The following is a 27,721-nucleotide window of genomic DNA, read 5'->3' as shown; positions in this document are numbered from 1 at the left end:
CCCGACTGCCACTCGAATGAAACACGAGATTGAATGATATGTGATGTGTTTCGTACTCAGATGACTTGAATCTGAGTTCGACCAAGCTTTTGCTTGTCTCATGTTTGCTCACAGTCGCAAAAGCAAACTTGTCATCCCTCCCCTCCCCCGTAGAGGCGCATAGACATGCTAATGTGTTGCTACTACTCGATCAGCAGGTGAGAAATACTTCAGCTCCGTCACAAAGCTCCGTAGGAGACTGGGCAGCATCGGGCGGCGTGGTCAGCTGCAGGTCTAAGACTCAATAATGCAGCAAGTAGTTTGTTGTACATACGTTTACTCTGCAAAAATAAACATATGTATTTATCGTAGCTTTCTGATCTAAGTTATTTGTAGCACTTCGACATTCGTTTAAAATATGCAGTGCATTTTAACACTAGAACTACTGGGTTTTCTAAATATACCCATTCCCACTAGAAGGTGGTCAAATGATCTGCTCGGCTAGCTGAGACCCTGAATCATCTGTGAACAGCTGCCTTTGTTAGGTAAAGAGGGCCATCACTGACGCACTCTAGGTGGTGGGTTGCGTGGGCTTGCTGACCCTGCTCCTGTCTGCAAGGCTGCACAGTTCCTATGAGTCTAAGAGTGACATCCACTGTTACAATGTTCAACCGCTATGTGCTTGGATTTACAACGTGAAAGGACGAGTGTCATTGTTGCGGTCTCACCGAAGGAAGCAATAAGATATCATCATCAATAATACAATAAGACAGTTTTAGATCCTTCTCAAATGTGGCGAAGCTTTGTTTATTTACAAAAAAAACTAGTTCAAATATTGTTTGCACTGTAACGTCATCAAAAATTACAGAAAAGATGACAGTACACTCATCAAGTTTTAACAAATGTGCAATAAAAAATATAAACAGAAAACGCTTGAAAACGTTTTTTATATTCCGTTTATTTCGTTATTACTGCTTTCACCTGTAACACATAAAGTCATTGTAGAGCTAAAACCATGTTCCTACAAAGTTAACCAGATGTTTATTTCGTTATTCCCTCTTTCATGTCCGTCTGTTGAATGAAAGTGGGCGTGGCCATCCACGTCCCAGAGCGGTGACACTGGGGGAAGGGGAAACACGCATCAACACGCAGGACAAAGATCTGCGTTTCTCTGCTGCTACAGCCTCGGCTGCGTTGGGTTGTTAGTGTCCCTTTCACCTGTACCATATGAAATGTGTTCCTACGAAGCTGATCAGCCGCTTTCAGAATCAGAATCTTTTTTATTCCCCATGCAGGTTTGAACAGGGCAAACATTATTTTTATTTACAAAAAAAATTAATACGTTTCCAGATTGACCGGTGATGCCGCACGGGTTGCTCTCAGTTAAAACAGCTGTTTGAAGCAGGGAAAAGCGAGTTAGCTGTCCTTGTCGATGCCTTGACAATGTTTTATCATCGGTTACATCTCTGAGCCCCGACTTTTATGTCTTCTTTGGATTAAAAAACAAATGTTGAATGTTCTCAAATAATATAATATTGCCGCCCTCCGCGGCTCCCAGTGTTTGTTTTTTTCATTTAAAACGTGGGTGTTACCGGTGGCAGACCTCTGGTCTAGATCATCCTTATTCACTTTTTTAAATTGTAGTAGTGTAACCTTAGTTAGTATTCCTTTTTATTTTTTTATTTTATGTTTGGGAAACGTGACATTTCAGCTACTGTGATTTTATTTGTCATCAACATTAGTTCCTACCTGCCCTTGTTGACGGGGGACAGGAAAAAGGCGTTGTGTAAAAGCGGCGTAAAGAAAAAAGTGTACATGTGCCGTACTGTCTTGCCGTGTGGTGCATTAAAGAAGCATTCAACGTAAAGAAAATTGCCTGTACCAACAGCGAGAAATCAGCGTTACAGTAGCTTGTCTGCCACAAATCCAACGCTGCACGCGGGAGGGCGCACCGTTCAGCTTCTTATTTTCGGTTTTAAACTGCCATAATTTGCCATAATTTACTTACGTTCATAACTTCATACTATAACGCGACCAGCGGTTCATGGTCTTGGCGATCCATGCACTAAGTAATACAACGTTGTCATCTCGTGATCACATGATGATGATGAGACGCTGTTTTTCCAATAATTAAAATAAAAAGCCTGCTTCCACTCAGACTCGAACTCCGGACAAAAATAAATTTTGTAGCCATGCACGTTAACCACTAGGCCACCCAAGACCTGATCATTGGTTGTTCTACAAGAGTCTATATGACGTAAGCAACTACGATGTTTTAGGACCAAAAGTGGGAGTCAATCGCCACCTACAGGCCAGAAGGACGCAACACACTCCTCCCGCAGTACAAACCGGGCACTGACGCGGCAGATTTGAAACCCAAACACGGTGGGGTAGACACTTTTACCGGCTGCCTCTGTACACACGAGGACATACTGTATAAAGGCAGCAGCGAGATCAGCATTTGACCACAAACACTAGCGAGCATTGACAACTTGATCCAAGTCATCTGCCTATGAATAAGTGGCTCTTCAGCACCATCGTTGGAACGTCACATCACTGTCTGCTTCAGACGGTGACGCCACTTCCCCGATTCTCTTGTTGCCTGCATTATCACATGCATACATCTCTGGTTAAGCTCTACCTGGACACATCATCTGTCATTCAGGCTTTTCACTCAGAGTCAGAGCAAACTATAGGTCATTGCGGTCGGAGTAAATTTTAAGAGTTTGGTTAAACTTAAACGCTGCTATAACGAGAGAACTAATTAGTTTTTCGTTCTCTGCTTTTTTCTCACAAGGAAAAATTAGCTTTAAATCCAACTCCGTGCCCTGTGTCGAAAAAACAACAACACTTGAATTCCGTTTGTCGCTCATATAAAGAGAGGACGAAACGAAACGAATCCAGTTTGTTTTGTATTTTTTCCTCATGATGAACAAACCAGAAGACGAGTACAAATATGCATATAAAATACATTTATAACACAGATTGATGAATACATATAGATTCCTATTTTATGTTATTATACTTATATTATTCTATTGGAGTGGCTGGAGGAAGGACTGTGTCTCTCGGCTGGCCTGAAAACTGTGTAAAAACATCAGCAGCTTCGGCAATTGACAACAAACACTAGCCCACACTAGCGAGCAAAGACGCATAATAATCTATAGTATTTATAATAATAAATTTGTAAAAAAAATTAAATATAATATAAAATGAACTACTCTACATTTAATGATACAATACCATGACATCGTTTTTTGTGCCTAATGTGCAGACACAGATAGAAATGAACAGTCGGACCTCACATCTTTGCGTCACCTGGTGGTTAAAACGAGACTAGCACCCTAAATTTTTTCAGCTGGCTGCAGGACTAAAAATCCTTAGTCAGGGACGCACCCGTGGCGCGCTGGCGACGCGCACATACTGCGGTAAAAAGGTGGTCGCTTTGAAGTGCTACGACTGTACTTTGTCAAAACATTAGTTAAGGTATTGTAATCCTCCAGAAGCTCCAGAGTCGTGAGATGGTTAAATATTTTTTGCCAATTGTAAAATATTATGTTGGACTACTACACAAACATACTGCACTTATGTTGGCAGATAAACTAATTAGCTGTCATCGCTGCCACGATGAATTCTTGCACTGGTCTGTCACAATCTTCGTTTTCAAAGCAGAAAGCTCATCAAGGACATGTTGGTTCACAACATTTCTATAAGTTAACTAGTTGATGTTTTTTGTACTTTTGTTAACAACAAATAAAGGCTTCACATGTAAATCCCTGTGTAGTTAATACAATACATTCTATTTATAAGCGCCTTTCTAAGTATTCAAGGTCACTGTACAGCAATAAATAAATAAATAAATAGGTGATATATATAATCACTGGGGATTGGGAGAGTGGTCTTACACCAGTAATGAGATGGGGATTTCGTTCCAGACACCTTTCATTGTCATACTGTAGGCCAGTTTTAATGGGCAAGACCGTTAGGTTAAGTTCCCCCAGTGAGTCAGATCAGCAGCATCTGCAGCAGTGATGATGCGAAATCAGCAGATTTGATGCCATGTTGCTGTTTCTGAATGAACTCTATAATAGTCCAAAGTGACCTCATGACTGTCCCTATCAATAGTGGATGTGGTTGGTTTACACAACATTCCAGTTCAATGAGAGTATCAGCCAATGTAAAATTTTTTCAGTGACGTAAACAAGCCCACTGATATGGAGTGGGCTGTGAGGTGATTTCCAGTGGGAAGATTCCTTTGATTCTGACAGTAGCAACAAGAAGCTAGAATATTAAGATATCTCTTTAAAGGGAAAGGAAAAGGAAGAAATTTCCCATGATCACTCTTTAAGCTGTCGGTTGGATTTATTTTTAAAAATAAACATCAAACAAACAGAAGAGAAAACTGAAACAATGAGCAAAGCTTTAAAAGGGCACAGTCAGCATGTTGGCCAGTCACAGACATTCTGTTTTTAGGTTGTCCAATCATCTCATCCACCAGCTACTGTAGATTTCAGAGTGCAAATGTTAAAGGTCAAGGTCACTGAGACCTTAAGTTTGTAAATTGTTAGAAATCCCTTGAGCACCTTGTAATTTATTTTTAAATATTGTATTAAGATAGATCTGACTACAGATGTCGACGTTTTCAAGTCTACAGTATAGAAGTTTTTTTGTGCTTTTACGGAAACATCTATGGAGAGTGTCTTCTAATTTGGGCATTTGTAAACATTTAGCATATTGGCTCAATTTGGAGTCCATTTTGGGTATTGGCTCTTCAAGTTCAGGTCAAGTTTGCTATGACCTTACACTTATCCTGCATGTCTGTTCTTTTCCTAATATAAAAAATAATATCACAGAAACTCACTGAAATATTGTCTTCCAGTTTGTGTCCCCTGTTTTTACATAAAAATTGTTGTTTTTAAATGTAGGTCTGTTCAATCTTCAGTAGGATTGCTTACTTAGAAGGGTGTTCTTCCTCATGATCTGGGGTGCTAATAGACACCCCACATTCATTCAAGATACTCCCATTGGGCTCATCTAACTGTAAATACATAATGAAGTTCACAACAGACACTTAAACACGTTTGTTTGAATGTAACCCAAAGCCCAAGTACACGTTACAGAACATCTGTTTAACCCTAACCGTCTTTTAGGCCTACGATTTATGCAATAAACAAAGGTAGTTAACTTTATTTGACAGGAATGCCAAACTTTATTCTTCATCTCTGTGGATTTGTCAGAGTTGGCAGGCTTTATGTACTGTCTCTAGCCATTGTTTATTTTATTTTATTTTTTAATTTTTTATCGTCTTAGACAAAATTTGAAAAACAGAAAATAAAGACAAACTTTTCATACTTACTAGTATGCCAAAAAAACAATATAAACAATCCAAATGAGACTCCACTGAACCTGTGGAAAAAGAAATGCCAAACAGCAGGAAAAAATGGGCTGATTATTAAACCATGACAGTTTGTGCTAAATAAAGTAAAAGCAAAAGCTATGCGCTTTTAAGAAAATGCTCAATTTTCTTGTGATGTAATTTGGTCATTTTATTATGTGTAAGTGTATTATAATGTGAATCATGAGGCATTGTGGTCACTATTTTGAATCCAGCTGTTGGGTCATAGTAAAGGGTGATCACATTAGAGTTTTGACAAGGTAATACTTTAACCTCGACATACAGTTGTCTTTATTTTTCTCTGATTCAGGTGCAGACTCAAGTGAGCAGCTCTCTAGCTGTTGCTCAGGCGCTGGCAGATGACGTTGACTGCTACGTGTTCCCTTTTCGGGATTTTGGAAAAGGACAGATCAAGAAGCTTCGCGTCAGCCCGGATGCATTTATACAGATTGGCTTACAGCTAGCATACTACAGGGTGAGATTACTTAAAGTTACGTGCACGTGCTGCTGTGCTTCCGGACATCTTCCACACTTTTAATGCATTCCAGTCACACACCCCCACTCAAGCTAAATGGTGGATCTCTGAGCTGCCTATCCTACTGTCCTCTGCTCTTCCTGGGATGGGCGTGCAGGACAGTCGCTCTAGACGTGCCACGGGTTCTGTCTGAGAAGGACTAAATAAGCGGATAAATGGGAATAAGTGCATGGTAAAGGGGAGAGCTTGTCTGTGTAGGTGAGGCGTGCGCATATAGTTGTGTTGATGTCTGTGTGAAGCGACACATTGGCTGCCTCCAAAGTTGCAAACACTAACTCATCAGCAGCCTGATCTGGCCCCAGGTGTTCTCTCAACAACTTGGTTCACAGCATCTGCCCTCCTGAACCTGGGGGTGCATGCGCATGCCAGTTACTGGGTTTCTTCTTGCTGCTTGCCGGACTGAGTATAACAGACAGCCCTACTTGTTACCTTAGCTTTTACAATTTTCCTTTTACAAATGCTTGTCTCACTACTTTGGTGAATGTTGAACCAATATTGTTTTGCCATTTTACTTAGGTCATAGTGGGACCTGCGACAATGTGAATCGATAAGCAGATGTACTGCTGTTCCTCTATTACAGGGGTCACCATCCTTTTTGAAACAAAACTTTAGGGTACCGATTCATACGAAGGGCCACCAGTTTGATACATAGTTTGGAAATAACAAATTTGAATTTCAATTTACCTTTTAATTATGTTATTTGTATTAATTATAATATTCATTTAATTCCTAAATAATAAGTGAATGCCCAACACAGCTTGATTTAATATAGTTTTACTAGTTTAATTTAGTTGATAATGCTTTCAGGGGATGTTTGATAACGTTTATAGACGTGATATCTTCAAATGGCAGCTGAGAGGAGAGAGAAATGACAACAGGACGCGATTGAGTTGATCCAAGAGGAATACATCTTCTGCAAAAGCCTTTATGTTAGCCTAACCTACACAGCTGAGACTGAGCAGGTCAGCGCTCAGATGGTTGGAAGTTAAAGTTAGTTCTATTTTTAAAGAGGTCAATGGTAAGTGGCACTATTTAAAGATATTTTTACAATGGACCTGCAGCGACTCATGTGGTCCACCATGCTGGTGCCCCCTTCTGTTACTGCTTTTAGTAGTTTTTTGTTATGGTTATTGTGGTTGTAGTTTAAGAGTATTATTTACGTGTATTTACAGTACCTCTCTACTGTACCTTTCTATATTTCTTTCTACAAATGGAAGGTGGGCAACAACTGATAACCAAAGGCAGGAAAACTCAACAGGGCTGCAGTAAATAAGCCACTGTCTGCACTAGAGCGTCAAGGGCTTGTTTCGGGAAGTAAGAGTGGTGGTTTATTCAGAATTTATTGACCTACATTTTATAGTCCAGATTACTCAATTCAACAACTGAGTATTTACTTTACTAAACTCATCCGTTTTATGTTACTTCTTTTTCTGGTTTTGTTCAGACAAACACAACTGTGTGTAACACAGATCACACAAGTCTTTCAAGCATTAAATTCTCATAAGGCCTGTGTGTCACATAATTTGGCTTATACACAAAGGATTGAGATTTCCTTTTGACTGGAGTTGCACATTGTCCTGTTCATGTTTAACTGAAAATGACCTTGTGCTGTCTTCATGCTACACTTCTGTTGCTCTAGGACCGTGGCGGTTTCTGTCTCACCTATGAGGCTTCAATGACTCGTCTGTTTAGGGAAGGCCGGACAGAGACTGTGCGATCCTGCTCCAGTGAAAGCTCTGCCTTTGTCAAAGGTGTAGAAAATGGAGAGGTACAGTTTTAATGTTTTGTTGTAATAAAAAGAGTATAGTGTATATACAGTATTTTAGTGATTTATTGAAAGTGTTATGTGTTTTCTCACAGACAGAGGAACAATGCCGGTGTCTTTTTCGATTGGCTTCAGACAGACACCAGACACTTTATCGAATGGCTATGACTGGAGCTGGAATTGATAGACACCTGTTCTGCCTGTATGTGGTCTCTAAATACCTAGGGATTGAGTCGCCCTTCCTTAAAGAGGTGAACCTTCGCTTTATAGTGTCATATTACATATTTTATACTGTGATTTGTGATTTGACTGACAACTGTGTTAAAACTGAGCTAAAGTATTATCAGAAATGAAACCCTTCATGCTCCAATTATACACAGGTTTCAGAAAGATTATAGAGATGTATATGTGTATATATAGGGTTATATATATATATATATATATATATATATGCATGTGGGGGGGTTCCCGGTTCGAATCCCCATTAAGGCGAATAGGCATCCAGTGTGGGTCCTTGGGCAGGACCCTTCAAGCTACCGCCTACCTCATATCATGAGAGACAATGAACCACATGAGATACCGGCTCAGATGATGCCCGGTCTAACAAGGTTTGCGTCAGGTGTTGGGGAACCAGAGCACCTTGGCAAGAAGTGGGCTACTGGAACAAGAAAGAAATGGCTGAGATGCGAAAACAAGGCTCTGTTAGAATGCTACTACTCAAGTAACCCTAGTCAGAGGGGTTACATGCAAAGAATGTGCGGTGAATGGGAACGGAGAAACCCACATTCAAGGCTGACGGCGAAGCAACTAGTAGCTCAGTGTTCCAACATCCACAAACGGCAACTGCTATCACAACTTGAGATTCACGAGATACAACACAAATGCTATGGCAAGGTGGAGCCAGGACGCCAGGTCACAAGGGAGGTTTCACTGTCTCCCCAACCGGAAATTGGGTACGAAGCCCCAATGAGCACAGATACGCTGAGCGACCTAAAAGATAAGATCATGGCGAGATTGAACAGGCAACCCCGAACCCCACTACAACGGCTATGTGAAGTACCATCAGAAAGTCTCATGGAAGATGTGAATGCAGCATTGAGAGCGATCCCTACCACAACAATCACAGAAACCAATGAGCTGATATACACTTCAGCATCAGTGATCCTAGAGGTGCTTGGCTATAAGAGCAACCATGGGAGCCATGAGAAACAATACCCACCATGGAAACAAAGGTTGGAGGCAAAAATCAAGGCAGCTCAGAGGGAAGTGAGCCAAATGACAGAGGCCCAGAGAGGTGCAATGAAAAGACCGATGCCCAAGAGGTACAGCCAGATGCCCATACCTGAAGCACTCGAAACTGCCAAGCAAAGGCTACAAGCCTTGGCCAGCCGCCTAAAGAGATACACCAGAGATAACGAAGCCAGACGAATAAACTGGCTGTTCGCAACACAACCTGCGAAAGTGTACTCTCAATGGCAGGGTAATAACAGCAGAGCAGACCCACCAAGGCTGGAAACTGAACAGTACTGGAAAGGGATATGGGAGAGGGAGGCATCACACAACAGCGATGCACAGTGGCTGGTGGATCTGAGGGAAGACCACAGCAACCTCCCTGAACAGAATCCAGTGACTATCACAGTGGCAGACATCCAACAAAGAGTCTCAGGTATGATAAACTGGACAGCACCTGGCCCTGACATGATCCACGCCTACTGGCTAAAGAAGCTCACTGCAATCCATGAGCGCCTGGCAGCATAAATGAACCAGCTGCTAAGGGATGGGACTCACCCTGAATGGCTAACCGAAGGGCGAACGATCCTGATAATTAAGGATCCCTCAAAGGGTACAGTCCCATCCAACTACCGGCCAATAACCTGTCTCTCCACAACATGGAAGCTCATGTCAGGCATCATCGCAGCTAAGATAAGTGGGCACATGAGTCAATACATGAGCGAAGCACAGAACTCCTGCTTGACAGAACAGTCGCCCAAGACTGCAGAGCGCGACACACCAACCTGTGCACAGCCTGGATCAACTACAAGAAAGCCTATGACTTAATGCCACACACATGGATTACTGAATGCTTGGAGCTGTACAACATCAACAGAACTCTAAGGGCCTTCATTGCAAACTCGATGAGGTTGTGCAGAACCACCCTTGAAGCCAATGGGAAGCCACTTGCCCAAGTATCAATCAAATGTGGCATATACAAAGGAGATGCACTGTCCCCACTGCTGTTCTGCATAGGTCTGAACCCCCTCAGCCAAATAATAAACAAGACTGGCTATGGATACCGACTCCGGAACGGGGCCACCATAAGTCACCTCCTCTACATGGATGACATCAAGCTGTACGCCAAGAATGAGCGAGACATCGACTCGCTGATCCACACCACCAGGATCTACAGCTCGGACATCGGGATGTCATTCGGGCTCGAGAAATGTGGGAGGATGGTGACAAAGAGAGGCAAGGTAATCCACACAGAAGGGGTCTCACTCCCAGAAGGAACAATAGCAGACATTGAGGACAGTTACAAGTACCTTGGAATACCAAAGGCAAACGGCAACCTTGAACAGGCAACAAGGAATGCGGCAACAGCCAAATACCTCCAACGAGTAAGGCAAGTCCTAAGAAGCCAGCTCAATGGCAAGAACAAATCCCAGGCAATAAACAGCTACGCCCTGCCAGTGATCAGATACCCTGCGGGAATAATAAGGTGGCCAAAGGAAGAGATACAGACCACAGATGTTAAGACACGAAAGCTCCTCACCATGCATGGAGGGTTCCACCCCAAATCCAGCACCCTGAGACTGTACGCTAGCCGCAAGGAAGGAGGCCGAGGACTAGTGAGCGTGAGAGCCACTATCCGGGATGAAACATCCAAGATCCATAAGTACATCAAGGATAAGGCCCCGACAGATGACGTGCTGAGTGAATGTCCCAGGCAGTGGAGAACAGAGGATGAGATGCTGGAAGAGGGACCATCATGGGAGGACAAGCCCTTGCACGGGATGTACCACCGGAACATAACTGAAGTGACTGATCTCAACAAAATCTACCAATGGCTTGAAAGGGCTGGGCTGAAGGACAGCACAGAGGCACTCATCCTGGCTGCACAGGAGCAGGCCCTAAGCACCAGAGCCATAGAGGCCCAGATCTACCACACCAGACAAGACCCAAGTTGTAGACTGTGCAAAGAGGCCCCTGAGACGGTCCAGCACATAACTGCAGGGTGTAAGATGCTGGCAGGCAAAGCATACTTGGAACGCCATAACCAAGTGGCTGGCATAGTATACAGGAACATCTGCGCGGAGTATGGACTGGAAACCCCAAGGTCAAAGTGGGAAACACCTCCCAAGGTGGTAGAGAACGAGCGAGCCAAGATCCTGTGGGACTTCCAGATCCAGACTGACAGAATGGTAATGGCGAACCAACCAGACATTGTGGTGGTGGATAAAGAGCAGAGGAAAGCCGTAGTGGTGGATGTGGCAATACCAAGCGATGGCAACATCAGGAAAAAGGAACATGAGAAACTAGAGAAATACCAAGGGCTCAGAGAAGAACTGGAGAAGGCTTGGAAGGTGAAGGCCACAGTGGTGCCTGTGGTGATCGGAGCACTAGGGGTTGGCTACAACAGATCCCTGGAAAAACATCCGAAATCTCAGTCCAGAAAAGTGCAGTCCTAGGAACAGCAAGGATACTGCGCAGAACCCTCAAGCTCCCTGGCCTCTGGTAGAGGACCCGAGCTTGGAAAGTGGATGAGACCACCCGCGGAGGGTGAGAATAGAGTGTGTGTGTTTTATATATATATACACACACACACACACTCTATTCTACTCTATTATATATATATATATATATATATATATATATATATATATAAAAGATACACCAACAGAACCTTGGAATGCATGACATGCAAATTAAGTTATATTGCAGTATAGTACAAATCTAGAATTAAATTAGATTCCATGAATCAACAGGTGAATAATCCTTTTGGCCGAACAATAGACAGTAAAATGAAAACTAATGGAAGGTACTGTACATGTAGTTGAATGTCTGGGGAATATGAAGCTACAGTAGATTGTGGTAAATGTGGACATTTGTGCTAGGGACCTGTCTTTTCTTCTTATTCTTTTTGCCAATGTTTTTTTTTGTTTAGCCATGTATCATTTTAACAACCAGTAGTTTGTTTTGACTATTGAGTAAATATTCATGGTCATCGTGTTTTGCTATTTCCTTAATGTGTGCTGGGAAAGTCCATTGTTCCTCCCGGCCTTATCTGGTACAAGTCTTGATTGAGTCAATGATATAAGGTCTGGAATAAAACTGGACTTTCCCAGTGCCCATTCCATTGAGTCTGGCTGCTCCTCCTCAGCCCCCTGCTTGGAATTTACAACAGTATCATTAAATTAATATCAGGTCTCTCATACTTGACCACCAAGCATTTCCTAAAGATATCAGACCATAGTTAATGAATAACAAGCTTTCCAAATGAGAGCATTTTAATTAAGTGTATATATCTACCTTAACCCTCATACCATCTTTGGTCATTTTTGTACATTGTGTTTTTTTCAGTTGCTGATCATTATTGCTGTGTTACAGCTGCTGGCATGATTTTCATTAGAATTTTTTATTTTTCTTTGAATTTTTGAAATCCAATGTCTTTTCACTTCTATTGTTGTTTATATAGAAGTTAGACATTGTCATATGCTCATGCATTTGTGGCTTTTTTGCCACACTGATAAAAACAGCTTTATGAACTAAACTGAACTAACTGATTAGAGTCTTGGATATGTCAAAGATTAACACCAAAATTGGTTGATTGCATTAGTATTTTTTTATGTAGAGCCAGATACTCCATCTGGGGACCTTTGTGGCCAGAAATGCCCCATAGGCAATGTAAACCACATTTTTTAACCTCCCTGCCATTGCACTATAATAGCATGCAGTCTGTGATGTCAGCATTTCATCTTGAAGAGAAGTAGTGATATTTGACATTTTGACTGTATTTCACCAGATGCAGTCTCTTTCCCATTGTAAGCTGATGCATTACATTCTTAGATTTACAGTAGAAGGGGTGTGTGTACAGTAAATGTTCTAAAGCCCCCTCAGCCAAGTAGCATGTTTGTCTTTAGAAGTCAGGTGAATATGCAGCTGCAGCAGTTGCTTTTATTCATTTTCTTGTACACGAAGTCAAGAGACAATTTATTTGGCACCTGTTGAAAAACACAGCATCCCTTTTTCTGACCTGCTTATTGATTAAACTCTCTCTCTTACACTCTCTCTCGCGCTCTCTCTCTCTCTCTTTCACACACACACAAACAAATTATTTTCAGAGCCCCTGGTTGTCACACACCTTCATAATAAGACTGGCAAATTTAAAGAATTTCAAGTATCAGTCTATAATGGGAAAGAGACTGGAGGAATACAGTCGAAATGTCAAATATCACTACATTTCATCAAGATTAAATGCTGACATCACAGAACACATGGTTTTGTAGTGTAATGGCAGGCAGGTTTACATTGAAGTCTATGACGCATTTTTGGCCATGGAGGCCTCCAGAGGGAGTATCTGGCTTTACATAATTTACACCAATTTTGGTGATAATCTTTGACATATCCAAGACTGTAATCACCCACCAGAACCCCATTATCCTATCATTTAGTTTATGAAAAAAACAAGTAAATATATATCTGTGCTGATTAGGTGGGCAGTTTTAATTGAAATTCGAATAACTAATATAAAACCAATTAAATAAATAAATGACTGGCAGCATAAGGAAAGAACCCATAAACCTTAAGTTAAAAGAAAAGAAGCTTTTGTGCTATCACAATATGTAGAATGTTTTAAGATCAACTAAAACTAGAAGACCAGTCATTATGGAGCCCCAACACAAAACATGGTGTCAGTCAATGAGTCAGTGAACCGCAACTGTGAGACCAAGATTACGTGAAAGATAGTCATGGCAGCGATGGGTGATGATTGAGTGTCATTATTTCCAAGAACATGACATGTGTTTGTGTAACTTTTCCAAGAAACATGTGCATCTGCAGATACAATAGATACAATAAAATGAAACATGTATGTCTGTGATGATGTAAACATCATCACACCATGAAGCTAGCTGTGCGTATAAAACAACAGCATAAAACACATCAAATATATGATCATTTTGCAAGGGTTTCTTTCATTCATATTCCAGGTTTTGTCGGAGCCTTGGCGCCTTTCCACCAGTCAGACACCAGTTCAACAGATGGAGCTGTTTGACCTGAAGAACCACCCAGACTTCATATCGCTTGGTGGAGGGTTTGGACCTGTAAGTAATGCACACTCTATGCTTTTGTTCCTCCTGGAACTGCATGTACAGTAGAATGAATTGTGTGTGAGGATTCAGTTCTAATGTCATGTATTCTCTATGATAATGATGCCAGGTTGCTGATGATGGTTATGGGGTTTCGTACATCATAGTGGGTGAAGATATGATCAACTTCCATGTATCATCCAAACACTCCTGCAGCGAGACTGTAAGTGAATCCTTATACGGTAGAGGTGCAGAGTTTTAATTAGATGATGAATAGCAATGAGAGGAAGCTGTCATTTTGTACAGTGTTCAAGAAATTGTCTCTCTTAGTGAAGATGGACCTAAAAGTCAAAGAAAGAGGGAAGTCATGGCAAATGTTTCTGACCCAGCAGCTGCCCTCTTTGAGGAAGCGGAGGGAGGTTTAAAGCATTTAGATTTTAAATTGCAGAGATTTAGAAGGTAATTTCCTGCAGATAACAAGTCTGACAACTGCTGCACACTTTTGCTTTTAGGTAATGCCATAATTTTTAATACATATTAAACATACATATATAACATTACATATTTTTAATAATCTTAGTTTTTAATTGGTGTTTTTCAACCCCTTAACTGTAAAGCTGTCTTACTAAATGTTCATTATGGCTGCTTTGTGTTTTTTGGAAGTTTTTTTTTTTTTTTGGGGGGGGGGGGCTTTTACAGTGTATACGACTCACTCAAACAATATTTGTGGTTATAAGTAAGATCTGAACTCACTAAGCTTTAACCTGTTGTTGTTTGAGCACTTCAACTATTAGTTTTCAATGAAAATAATTTAAAGCTCCATTTATGCTTTATCTCTGGGATTTGTCAACACACATTGTAGTACATTACATAATGTTAACGTTTTTTCTGCTCCCGTATTAACATGCATGTTGCCATAGTATTTTGCAACCAAGCCTCAGTGACGCAGGTTGTTCCACCTGTCAGGTTAATACTGGAGTGATTACAATATTTTGGTTGCTTGTGCCTTTAAGAGTCATATCCAAACAGACCAGCGTTCTTAAGTCTCACAGTTGCAAATCAACTTGCAGTACTTTTACGTAAAAACCTACACAAACATGATGCAGTGCAATTAAATCTCACTGCATCTAATGGAGTCATGCTGTCTGTTGTTTATTGTAACTGTGACAAATCAGCAGTTCCGGATTAATTCACTTTTTGCTGGGGTGGTTGTTACTAAAGCACACTGGTTTCCCAGTCATTATAAGACATGACACGTCTGCTTGCACTTTTCATTTTTCATTCATGTAAACAAACAGGATCTTCACTCCTTAGGCAACTGTATTGTTTGTAGTCTGATTCACAAAAACCATAAGAGCAGAAATCCTGAATTAGAGTGTTGTACGGTGTCTTGTCAGCCTGGTATATGTTGTTGTTCCTTTGTGAAGTCTTCCTTTATTGTCTCGTTGTCTTTTTATTTTAGGATTCCCACAGGTTTGGTGCTCAGATAAGTAAAGCTCTCCAAGACATCATGCATCTCCTCTCTGCTGATTGTAAAACCCTGTCTTCCTCCATAGGCTGTGTTGGACATGGTTCAACTCAAACTGAGCCAAAAAAACGTCTTTGATTACACATAAAAGTGTCTCATTGTGTTAACGACTGTATCTGTCATGATGCCAGATCTAAAACACTTTACTTCCCCCCATTTGAAGCAACATAGTACTGCAGCTACAGAAAGAAAGGTTTTAAAAAGCTAGACAAATGCTATGGTTTGCATTTTTCATCATATATCACATATATATATCATATATATATATATATAATATATATATATATATATATATATATATATATATATATATATATATATATATATATATATATATATATATATATATATATATATATATATATATATATATATATATATATACATACATACACATACATGTTTCATTCAAGTGGTGCTTTGTTACACTACTGTGTTGTTTATCTATTAGTTTTGTCATTGGTGGTTAAAATCAAGAAAAACCTGTATTTAGCTCCTTAAACATTTAAATGTGCTCTCGGTTTTTGGGATGCATTTTTGTGTAATGCATTGCTACTGTTCATCAAGATGAAACGTCTGTAATGTAGATTCTGTAAAGAAATTTCAAAAAATGGTGGTTGTATGTTAAATAAAATAGTGGCATTACTTTGCATCTGCATTCCTAAGTGTATTGTTTGTGCAATCATAGAAAGGTTCTTTTTAGCTTCTTAATTATCCTGAAACAAGAGTAAAACTGTAAGTGGAACCTGGATTTGCTGGATTTGGAATTTGTTCTTTTCCCCAGTTTTTTTGTTTTTTTTATTGAATTTTTTTTTTCGGCATGACTAAGATTTCAAAATAACAACAATGAGGTAAGTGTTGTAGCAACCTCGTGAATCACATTAATTGGTGGGTTCCAAGGTATAGTATCGGCTAAATTCATTTCAATAAATGCATTTAAAAAAATCAAAAAATCGGAGGTTGTACCAAATCTAACAAGACCTCCCCCTACCGCTGTGGGTTTGAAGAGTATAAAGCCCCCCCCCCCCCCACACACACACACACACACACACACGTCTACCACAGGAGAAACTGCACTGCTTCCAGCGTGTTAAACACGGACCTTAAATCTCGGTACATGTTTACCCAAATACCTCTGACCAGCCATCCGAGTGTGGAAAGTCCGGGGATGAGATCATGTAGCGCGAAAGCAGAAATAAAGGGAGGGACGAACGTCGAAAGTGAAAGTAAAGCTGTCACAAGGAAACGTGTAACGTGGATCAGAGCAGAAGGACGCGACCCAAGGCGACATGACAAGGTAGGAGCAGGCGCACGGCATGTGTTTGTTCTGTATCTAACGTAGTCCCACAAACACATGCCTCTCAGCACCGGACTAATACTAATACTAATACTACACAACTAATCTGGCCTCTCAAATGCAGCAGTGAATACTACGCAATGGATAGTGAGGTAGGAGGTACAACAGGCTACGCATGCGTTGCTGGACGAGAAGAGGAGAGTACTGTAGGTGTGTGAATCACTGAACACTAAAATGTGACAAATCTCTCCATTTTCTTATTTACACCACAATACGCTGATAAATATTTTCACATCACATGTGGCAATGTCTGCTAACGTTTATTTTTTGAAAGGTTTACGTATTGATTTATTTTACCAAAGGAAAAATATGAAATACTATACAATAGAAATTATAAACAAGTTGCCCAGAAATATCTTTAACACTGTGTAGTAGTAATAATAAAAATAAGTTATGTTTTATTTTAAAACGATGAATTAATTCATTATCAAAATAGTTTTCTGTTTAATACCTGTTTAATAAGATTGTAGTAAGCAATAGCATACTGTATACAAAATACTGTTTACCGAATCATTGTGAGAAAAAGGTTCTTCATGCGATTGTTAAAACTATTAATGAAGAGCTTGTTATGCCGAAACTAGAACTGAATTAAAAATGTAAACTTCGGGATGCGTATTGTTGCAAAAAAATCAGTTTTTCTTCCGTTTATTGTTTCCGCAGCTCGGAATGATTATTTGCGTGGTTTGTTTAGATACGACAAAGCACAGTTGGCAAAAAGCAAAAGATGTAGCAGCCACAACCCACCTCTGTGTTTTATCGGAAGTCAAGTCGATAAAATTAAAACGATATCCAACTCTAATAAAAAGGGGCGTATTTATACAGTATGCTCTGCTGTAAAAGAACCTATTAGAAACAATTGCAACCTATGGAAGATGTCTAAATAACTGTATGTTATGTCATTATGTGATATGTTTTGTATTTTTTCAGATTCATGTTTGCAGTCTGAAACCGAAACATGAAAATTTAAGACTTCACATTAACCGCCTTGTCTTGCATTCACTCAAAGCTGGACCAGCTCTCCCTTAGAACACAGTATGTAGAGGTAGGGAGATTTAAATATGTGCACATTCAGGTATTTGTGAGACCTTAATGTGGATTGAGAGATGGTTTAAGGGACTGTGCATCACAGCCTGGAATGCATGTCTCAGTATTAACCTCTCTAAACTTGTTTACATTTCCAGAAGTAACTTTGGGGGTTCCTTTATGAAACAGCAAGAGGGAGAGTGGACACACACATGTATTATCTATCCAGTGTGTAAAATTTGGGCAGCTGTGGGATCAGTTGTTTGATTTGAAATTTAAACAAATTTGTCACAGTGTCTGGGAGCAAGACATTGGCTAAAGTTGCCCATTAGTGTTTAAGTGTGTGAATAAGAGACAGTACTTTCAAAGCACTAATGCGCCGCATTATTTAAGTGTGAAGAACATATGTCAGAACACATTTTCAAATGAGCAGTCATCCTCTACACATTACTATTACCTACAAATGTGTGGGCCCCTGACCTCAAGCTAATGACATACAGATTTTAGGCGTCTACCTTTACTGCCCTCTTCCTGTCCAGGCCTGTTAGGGTGATCTAACAACCTAACATCAAACTTTACAAATACTTAAAATATTTTAACATTAAATTGTTTGACTGTGAAAGAAACACCCAAAATGCAACGAGTCCACCAGATCACACTGGCTGATGTACAAAAATATGAACAACATGCGAAGCAAAACAATTAGACTTAGTAGTTAGGCTATTTATTCATTCATCCATTCATTCATTTATTTTTTACGGTTTGCAGGTCCCTGCATGTGAAATGTAAATGTGACAGGAGGAATTTCACTATGTGACCCAAAAGCAAGAGCGGTGTGGGATGTTTCAGCCTCAGGAGCTGTCTATACAACGCCCTACAGTTTCCCACACAGCCCCGGTGACATTAATTACAAAATACATTTCATTTGCATTTGACTAGCGTCAATGAATGCCTTGTTTATAATTAGTAAATCCTGAGTGAAATCACTCATCAAACTAAGAGGTCATCTTAAATGTTCTGCCTTTCCTCCAAGTTATCGCCAAAAGAGGCTGCAGATTCTCACAGTGCAACAGTTTTATAACAGTGCCGTTAGTAAAAAAACAAAAAGCTAACTAAACACTGTTATGGAAATTTACTTATAGTTTCTCATATTCTACTGTATGAATGCTTTCTGATGTCACACTGCAACACCCCCCTCAGCAGATACTGTTTCTTATGCTCTCTCTATGTTCTTCCACAGCTGGGGTTTGCTGATTACAGTAGAATAATGACATCATGGAGATACGCACCTTACTTCTTTCTCCTTGTAAGTTTTGTCAGCTGTGCCTTCAGGACAGTTAGGAAATCCTACCTTCATTCAGTGCATGTGCACTATTCCTAATGCTTGAGCAGTTTAAGTCTGTGGTTTCAAAATTATCTAATGTGATATTAGCAACCGATCATCTCACCTCCTCATTTGAACTGTATTCTAGAAGTAGAATACACCCGGTAATTAGAGCTTGTGCTGTTTTCCATCAAGCTGGTTCATAGTGCAGCCTATTAAACTGTTCATGTTTACGTGCTCCTAGGTGTTGCTAATTGACTTGTCAAAGGAGGAATGCGAGGACTACTTTGATTTTTCGAAAGATGTATGTATTCACTTTTATTAATTCAGTGGTGCTTGCATATTGCAGCTTCATGCTGTGTCTTTGAATGAATTATTGTTCATTTTGTGAGTGACTGTTGTCTCAGATTGACTTTTGTACAGCAAAGACACATGTGTTTTTGTATATACCACAATATGGCTTTAGAGTTTAGAATTTCATATTAAAGCCAAAACTGCATGACTGCATATGATTTATACAGGTAATACTGTTTGGTTTTTCTGGGTGAGAAACATTGAAAATGAATAGAAAGTTAAACATAACACTGAGCTTCTGTTGCCACAAATAATAATAACAATAATGGGGTAACGGTGCAAATTGCCTAATTTTGGGAAATACATATGTACTGTAATGGGAGCCCAATGGAGTCAGAACAAGAGTCTGCAGAACAAGCGTAATCTGACAGACTCATGCGGTTCTATGTGTAAATGTAGTGAATTGTTATAAAACCTCAACAAAACAAAAGACTTCTGGCTGTCAAGTAACATCAAATAGCTATTACCTGATGATGAATGTAAATAAACATTCTCCTTGTCTCTATAAATATTGTGTTTGTCTCCATTTCCTCTATTATTATAAAAGAAAAACCTGGCACACAATCTGACAAGGACGTTCCCCCTGGTAAAGCCTAAGAATACCACGGTAAAGTACAGAAACACTCAAAAATACAACTGTCTTATGTTTGTGAATATGGACTGAACAACATTTTATGCTTGTGTTCCCTGACATAGGACTTGCTACAGTGCATGGGCTGCACTCTAAAAAAAAGCAAAGGCAGGGACAAACAGTTCCCATACATTCTGAAAGACTGCTTTGAATCGGTGAGTAAATGTTTTTTTTTCTAAACATTTTTCTGTTTGATTTTTGCTTTCATCTCAACCTCTTTTCTTTTGTAGGTCAATGCCGAAAGTTGTTCTAATGAAACTTTTGGTAATATTTCGTATTACAACCTAATGTGCTTGACAGCCAAAGCGCTGGAACTTAACAGTACAGGTACAGTATGACACAGATGAAAGTTATACAATACTCAAACTAACAGGAACACAAAATGGTGGCCTGAATAACTATCTGTAAGTGAACAGGTGTGGACCAAAATATATACTATATATTTATATACCAATATATAGTATATATTAGTACTAATAAAGGGCATGACTTGAGGAACAGGGGAATTAAATGAAGAATTACAAACAGGAAGCGCTCACACAAACTGACAAGTTTGTTGGGTGTTGAATTAGGAGTCTTTATAAAAGCTTCACAGTGTCCATGTAAAAGAAATTGTCCATGATTGTGTGGCAGAAGCGGAGGATAACCGGATAGTGATGTCATAATGTATAAATGATTACACAGTTGCATACAGTATTAAAAGTAAAAGTATGCCCCTCTCCCTCTACATTAGTACATTTTAGTAAATTTATTCATATTATTTTTTTCTGTTTACAGACATTAAAGCCTGCCATTTTGGTGACAGTGGTTAGTATACATGTTAGCATACATGTGTGTGCGTACTTGTGCTTGCATTAAAGTGAGTACCAAAAAATGTGTTTCAAAGTGTTCCTACCAAGTTTTGGCTGGTCCTCACTTCTTTGAAGGCCTCTTTGTGATTTTAGGGCTGAGGTTGGAATTGAGTTTTTTTTGGGGCTAGAGCCAGGGTTAGACATGTGCCTTTAGTTGTGATGGTTATGTTCATTATGTCAATGGCGGTCCTCACTTTGATGGAAGTACAAGTAACTTTTTTTGTAATTGATTAGTAAAATTAGTTTATTAGTTTATAAATCATTTTGTCGTCATCTTGTAGAAACTCTATTCAAGCTGCCTTCACTACAGTATTATGGTAGGTCAAGTATTTTATTTACTAATACAGTAAAAATGCTTTTACATAACTACACCTCTCAGTGAGCACATTTACTAGGTGGACCCATGTGTCCTAAATGTTTATTTAAATTAGTTTTTCCTAAAGAACCATTGCGCATCAGTCCTTCAACTGTGAATTGAATTGACTTTGACTACACTTTCATTCTTCAGTCTCTCAGACTGAAATCAAAGAGCAGTGGTACTGTGGCATCTCTTTGAGTGAGGTGGGTTAAGTGATGCTTGACATTAACAAATGCTGATGGGCATAAGTCCTTACATTAGCACACCCACTGGCTCACGACGTTGATGTTAGCATGCTAACATTACAAGCTTGGCATGGTTACCTTAGTCTGGTGCATCCGCATTATGTTTATTTGCTTATTTAAATCAAGCTTGCAAGCGACAAGGAGGCATCCATGAAAGATATAATAAGACTAACTGTCTAAATACTATGTATTTTTTAAAACAGCAACAACACTATTGCCACAAACAACATCATCAACATCAGCAAGAACTAAAACAACAACAACAACATCATCAAAAACAATACAGACAATGTTACCGACAACTAAAACAGCAACGCCGCAAAAAACTAACACAAGAGCACCAAATAAAACACAGAAGCTGTTGCCAACTTCAGCTGCAACAACAGAAAAAACAGCAGCACAAACGGCATCATATGTAAGATCCAGTGGTAAGACAAAACTCTTCAGATTAATGGCATTATTCTAATATAATTAATACTTATATAATTATACTACTGTATTGATGATAACACTAACTTGTGAGTGTCACAGTTGTTGCCCCAGAGACACAGATCAATGCTGTTCATTGAGAAGCTTAGTGCTTTTCTCATTCCTCCTCCAGTGATATTTTAGACAAGCCAAGCACAACAGCAGCAGGTTTTGCAGGATCCTATCGACTGTGTCATAATGAAAGAGCGTTTTCAGCTCTCCTTGGGGCTCATCTCATATCTGTCTCATATCTAACAATTATTTGAACCAGATATTTATAGCCTTGTCTTTATGGCTTTGGATATAGTTTTCTACAGACATTATATAGGTAGTTTAAGAGGGAAATCTAGTTTTTGGTGGTAGATAAAATAATTGTTTTTTAACTTATCTTTTTTTTTATATATTTCAGACAACTTAAAATCTTTTGGATCATCATCCCCACCACAAGAAATTGGTAGGCTTTTTGAATACCAACATGTATCGAGACAAGACAGAATCATCATACTTTTCTGTCCTTTTTTAATGTTACCATTATAAAATCAGTGTTGGTATTTTTGAGTATTTTTAATGAAGTACTCCAACTTTGTTTCTTGCTGGCTGACAGTATTGCAATTACAAAGCTCAGTTTGTGTTGATGCAGTAACAGTTTTTCTCTGTCTTTATTCTCAGCTTCATCAGATAACGTGTTAAAGTACTTTCCCCTATCGATGGGCCTCATCCTGCTCCTGCTAACAATTGTTTATCTGTACAAAAGCTTGAAGAGACAAATCACAAAATGGAGAGAGAATGTGAGCAAAACTGTTTAAATTTGAATATTTATTCACACAGAGTTTAGACAATATCTGAATATTGTGTAATATATTATATTGAATGACATTGACTTTTAAGTTTAGTTCGTATTAACTGTGATTTTATTTTTGTGTGTTATAGAATGCAGAGAATTGTTCTGTACCACAAGAGGTAAATATATCAGCAAATTTGATTATACTTTAAAGCTAAAATGTTTACCTGCATCCTGGTCACATGTGTAACTGTTCATCGCTCATGTCAGTTGACCGTTTCGCAGCCAATCACTCAGCCAAGAGTTGCAAAAAGGAATGAAGAGGAGGGCACCCAGTTTCTGGATGACCATAGGTATGAACATGCGATAGTAGATAATAATCTACAGATGAAGGACACAGCTCCTTTAAAATTTAGCGTTTGTTTTTATGTCATAAAATTAGCACAGCATCTAAGAAATAAGAGAGATACAAATGATTGTTGCTAAAGAGAAAGATAAGTGTTTTTATTTGTTTACATGTAGGTTTAACTTTTTTTTTTATAAATTTTTACTTTTCTCTGTCCTGGCAATCAACTGTCTCCTCCCACACTGTTTGGTTATATTATTCATAATTCATATACTTTGTTTTGTTTGTGCATTCTCTCTCAAATTATGATGTAATTTGTGTTGTTAGACTCATGATGCTTTCAGGCATTTGGTGGTTTAGTGTTTTTCCAAACATGTACAAACATGAGTTTTTGGTCCTTTTGTTTTTGATTTAGTTAAGAATTTGTCTGTAACAGCCTGATTATTAGAGTTCATTGTACATTAACTTTGACTGGAGGAAGACTCCACTGTGTTTTTGTGAACTCTGAGAGCACATATACTAGTTTCAGCACTTTTAATGTGGCTTCTGTTGTCAGGTTTGTGTTGCGGGAGCGTGGTTGTCCTGTTTTGTATGATACCGTAGTGGACAAGCCGGTAGAACACAGTGATGTTTCTGTTTTGGACTTAAAGCTCCAGACAGGGATGTGAAACAGGCTCAACTCTTTTGTCCAACCCTCTACAGAAGCTGCTTCCCATTCTTCCTAGCAGACGCTGTTAAGTTCCATTTGTTAGTTTCAAGCCAGTTCATGTTTCCTAAATGAAATCATGGACCACAATCCAAAGACCTGCGGGTGATTCTTAATTGTCCATAGGCATCAGTGTGATGACAATGATATGAGACGTGGTTCCGGTTATGGATGAATGTACAGTGTTGCTGAAAGAACAGTAGCCTGCTAGATTAAACAGTTAAGCAGTGCACATATTTAAGTGCCCCATTTCCATCACAAAGCTACTGAATCTTGGCACAAACAAATTGTAATGGTTCCTACGCAGTTTGGGGAACACAGGGATAACTTTGTCTTCTGGTTGGTGAATACACTAACACTGCACTCTTGTCTTTATCATACAGGCTGCCATGTCACCTTTAAATGACAAAACCTGCCCTGACTGAACTGGTGAAAATGGAAAGCTGCACTAAGGACCACACTGTCAAAACTGCTGCTGTCTGTTTCATTACGTCACAGCCGTGGGATCTGGATACTATAATGAAAAGGACAAAAGAATGACTGCGTGTTGCAAATGTCCTGGGCCCAAATTAAGGAAGCCATCCCATTCAAGTCCTATGGCAGTAAATGAGGAGCTGGACTCACTTAAGCGAGAAAAAAAGGAAACAAGCCCATCTAGTAAAGCAGGAGGTCAAAACAAGCAACAGGTCATAACAAACCTGAGCAGATGCTGAGGACTAGTTACGTGGTGGCGTTAGGTCAGTGACTGCAGAGGCAGAGAGTTTGCAGATGGCCAGGGAAGTGGACAGTATTAGTGTTATGAAATCAGTCCACGCCGGCTGTCAAACGCTGACGCCATTCTTCAGTTTTATACCCTAGGTCATGGCATCTTCTAAATAAGTGACACCTTCACGTCAGCATGCCATGCACAAGGCTTGGCTTTCTTGGAATATCTAACACTAATAATAAAAAACTTTGAAACAAAAGTTTTTTCAAGATATGGTTGTTTAACATGAAAAGCAAACATTTGCATGATGTCACAATGACTGAGTTGAAAACAAAATATGTTTTTGTGTAACACCTTTCATTAACTTCAGTTTCAGATTATTTCATTTCTAATTGGAATCAATTCACACATGCGACAAATTCCTTTGAGGTTTGTATTTTCTATATTTATTTCTAGTGTTTTTAACAAACTGAATGTGATGATGTGAGCGTTGCCGGTGTTTGTGTACTTGTACTGGTTGTTTTGAATCATATTAGTACACAATACACACTGAAGCAGGGGACAGGAGCAGAGTTGCACAATTTCAGTTACATGTTGCAGCATGAACTCAACTCCTCCCTGCTTTGGTGTTAGCTGTCCTTGATGCTACTGTATGTATATTAACAGTATAACAGTATATAGTATAATTTATGTTAAACTCTATATGCTACAGTATATACAATTAACCATGTTCACACAAGTCTGACCCCAGAGCACCCTTGGTAAAAGCAACATGGTATTGGTATTTAATCTGTGTTTTGATTTGAACATACAATATTTGACCTTGGCTTTGCCCTATTATGTTCCATAATTTTTCCAGAACACTGTACCTACAGTATAATAACGTCCTCTCAGTAGGTCATAAGTCTGTGAGAGTGTTGATCAACGTTTTCAATTCCATAGTTTTTATTTTACATGAAAAATAAAGAATAAAAAGTCTGGAGTTTAGAGAACTGTAAATTAACTCACAGTACCAGATGCCCACTGTAGTAAGTGAAAGGAAGTCTGTGGACAAACAGGCTCAGTCAAACACCATCAGACTGAGCTGGAGTCTCCTCTGTACGTGGTTGAGGATGTATCTATTCGGCTTTTATTCCATGACACACACAGATCTGATTGTTCAATTTTCAGTTCTTTTAAAAGAGCAAAGTCCAAACTTCTGAATTTCCACTTAAATACTAAAGGTCCTGCTGGCCTAATGTTGCCTGTTTACTGTCATGTACTTAATTTAGGTTTTAAAGCACAATACGTTGGAGGTTTGATAGTACTGTGTGTAGACCGTTTTGCTGACAGTCTGAGAAATTCAACTGTAAAAGCAAAAATGTTGGACTGGAATCATAAACAGTTTAGCTGAAGACAGATTGTGCCATCGCCTCAGTCAAGAATTACAGGTTCTAAGGCTGTTTGTTAACATTAGCTCCATTCTATCTGTCAACTGTGAGACAAACACAGACATTCCTGTTGGGTACAGTAGCTACTGAAGTGTGAGATACACACAGAATGTAGCTTGTTTGTTTGGACAGATCAAGTGACTGAAGCCAAAGAAACGATATGACATAGAGAATTAGCTTAAGAAAGGAACAAAGGTTGACAGTAATTCATGGCCTTTTATTCTCACTATTGGCATACTGTGGCCCAGCATACCGTTGGGACCGTATGGAGCAGCTGCTGTGTGCCTCCATGTGCGGTGTGATGGTATGACAGTCAGTGCAGCAGTTTAACAGCTTGTACTGATGAGTTTAATGCTAATAAATAAAGTCAATCATTATATGAATTACATGTTTGTATAGTTCTGATGGAAGTTGTCCTTATGTGTGCAACAATGATATTTTTCCTAATGCTTCATTAAATACTTTTTATATTTATATTTCCACAAATTTAAAGAGTAGTATTTCCAAATATGTCTTGTCTTGTTATCACACCTGGGATTTACTCAGTTTGAACCATTTTCCTGTTACAGTATTTTACAGTGAATTCCACATTGACTGAAAAACTGTCAGAAATCCTTATTACCTGGGAGGTCACGGTGCCTCAGCAGAAAAACGTAGTAGTAGAATAAAGTCCTCCTGGCTCATTTAGTTGCCAAGCCAGGAGAGAAAAAATTGAGAAACCGAGAAAAGGCCAAAAATGAACATGCAGGTCAAAGTCAAGAAACTGCTTAGTTTTGAACTAACTAACTAATATTAGAGCTAAACTAAACCTGGTGGTATTTATAATTAACATATGAAACAAATACATTTAAAACTCATAACATAGACTAACTTAAATCAATTTAGTGCAGATTGATTACAATGAGGCAACATATGTCCATGGCAAAAACAATACATGCATGTATTGTTACATATATGTGCAGGTAAACTACAAATAAATCATTAGAATCAACCTACTGTATCTTGGATGTTAATTTGCTCTGTGTAAAAGAAGAATAAATGTTACTATAATCAACATTTGTGCACCTTAGTGTTGATTAAATTAATCACAACACAGGCAACACATAAAAAATAATAAATAAGTTCATCCCTGCTAAATCAAGTATTGGTTTTGTGCAGGAAGGAACATCTCTAAAACAAAACATTCAAGTATTCAGATAAGCTGAATTCAGGTGGATTATATAATAAAGAAAACTATTTAGAATGTCAGTAACAGCACAAGGAAGTGCACACTTCCTTTTTGAAGTTTCAATAAAAAAAAGGAAAAGAAAAAAAAGTAGAACTGAGCATTGCCACAAATGTGGTTAAATTTGTGTATCAAGCAGAATCCTTTTCCTATGGACTCGGTTCAATTAATTTTTCAATTTTATTTTTTATCTTTTCATTTATACTGTATGCTGTGGCACTGTTACAGGTAAAAAGTAATCTCAAGGCATTTTATTAAACTCTTCAATCTTCAAACTGTGCAGGTCTTTATGTCTTTTAAAGTATGTCTTTTATATTTATCAACTCAACCCAAACTGCTGCTGCTGCTGATGATGATGATGATAATGATGACAAATGTCATGTCTGTCAGTCTGAATTCGTTCCAAGTG

The 27,721-nt window shown here is 39.1% G+C and overlaps 2 protein-coding genes across 13 annotated transcripts in view; both read left to right on the top strand.

Annotated features, from left to right (window-relative positions):
* cpt1a2b (carnitine palmitoyltransferase 1A2b) overlaps positions 1–16,157 on the top strand; it is a 43,765-nt gene extending 27,608 nt beyond the window's left edge. For both annotated transcript variants that reach the window (XM_029158309.3, XM_029158310.3), the window contains 6 exons: positions 5,685–5,849; positions 7,549–7,677; positions 7,770–7,925; positions 13,881–13,994; positions 14,110–14,202; positions 15,442–16,157. In XM_029158309.3, the coding sequence (XP_029014142.1) occupies positions 5,685–5,849; positions 7,549–7,677; positions 7,770–7,925; positions 13,881–13,994; positions 14,110–14,202; positions 15,442–15,585 (801 nt within the window). In that variant the 3' untranslated portion in view covers positions 15,586–16,157. The remainder of the gene's footprint in view (positions 1–5,684; positions 5,850–7,548; positions 7,678–7,769; positions 7,926–13,880; positions 13,995–14,109; positions 14,203–15,441) is intronic.
* Positions 16,158–16,543: 386 nt separating this feature from the next.
* On the top strand, positions 16,544–26,563 carry LOC114860742 (uncharacterized). Of its 11 annotated transcripts, XM_029159550.3 has the most exons (17): positions 16,682–16,804; positions 16,929–17,014; positions 17,792–17,906; positions 18,656–18,784; positions 19,128–19,193; positions 19,456–19,515; positions 20,113–20,172; positions 20,262–20,351; positions 20,427–20,523; positions 20,974–21,003; positions 21,329–21,364; positions 21,854–22,078; positions 22,528–22,572; positions 22,788–22,906; positions 23,049–23,078; positions 23,170–23,252; positions 24,335–26,563. In XM_029159550.3, exons 4-17 carry the CDS (start codon positions 18,728–18,730, stop codon positions 24,351–24,353), a joined length of 1,017 nt encoding a protein of 338 aa, XP_029015383.1. In that variant the 5' UTR covers positions 16,682–16,804; positions 16,929–17,014; positions 17,792–17,906; positions 18,656–18,727; the 3' UTR covers positions 24,354–26,563. The 11 variants fall into 11 exon arrangements, with proteins under 11 accessions (XP_055366696.1, XP_029015381.1, XP_029015380.1 ...); XM_029159549.3 differs by lacking the exon at positions 16,929–17,014 and having other exon boundaries at positions 16,664–16,804; XM_041071909.2 differs by lacking the exon at positions 18,656–18,784 and having other exon boundaries at positions 17,792–17,896.
* The last annotated feature ends 1,158 nt before the right edge of the window (positions 26,564–27,721 follow it).

Source organism: Betta splendens, chromosome 8, assembly GCF_900634795.4.
Source record: "Betta splendens chromosome 8, fBetSpl5.4, whole genome shotgun sequence".
Classification (NCBI taxonomy): Eukaryota; Metazoa; Chordata; class Actinopteri; order Anabantiformes; family Osphronemidae; genus Betta; species Betta splendens.
This window is presented reverse-complemented; position numbering and strand designations above follow the sequence as displayed.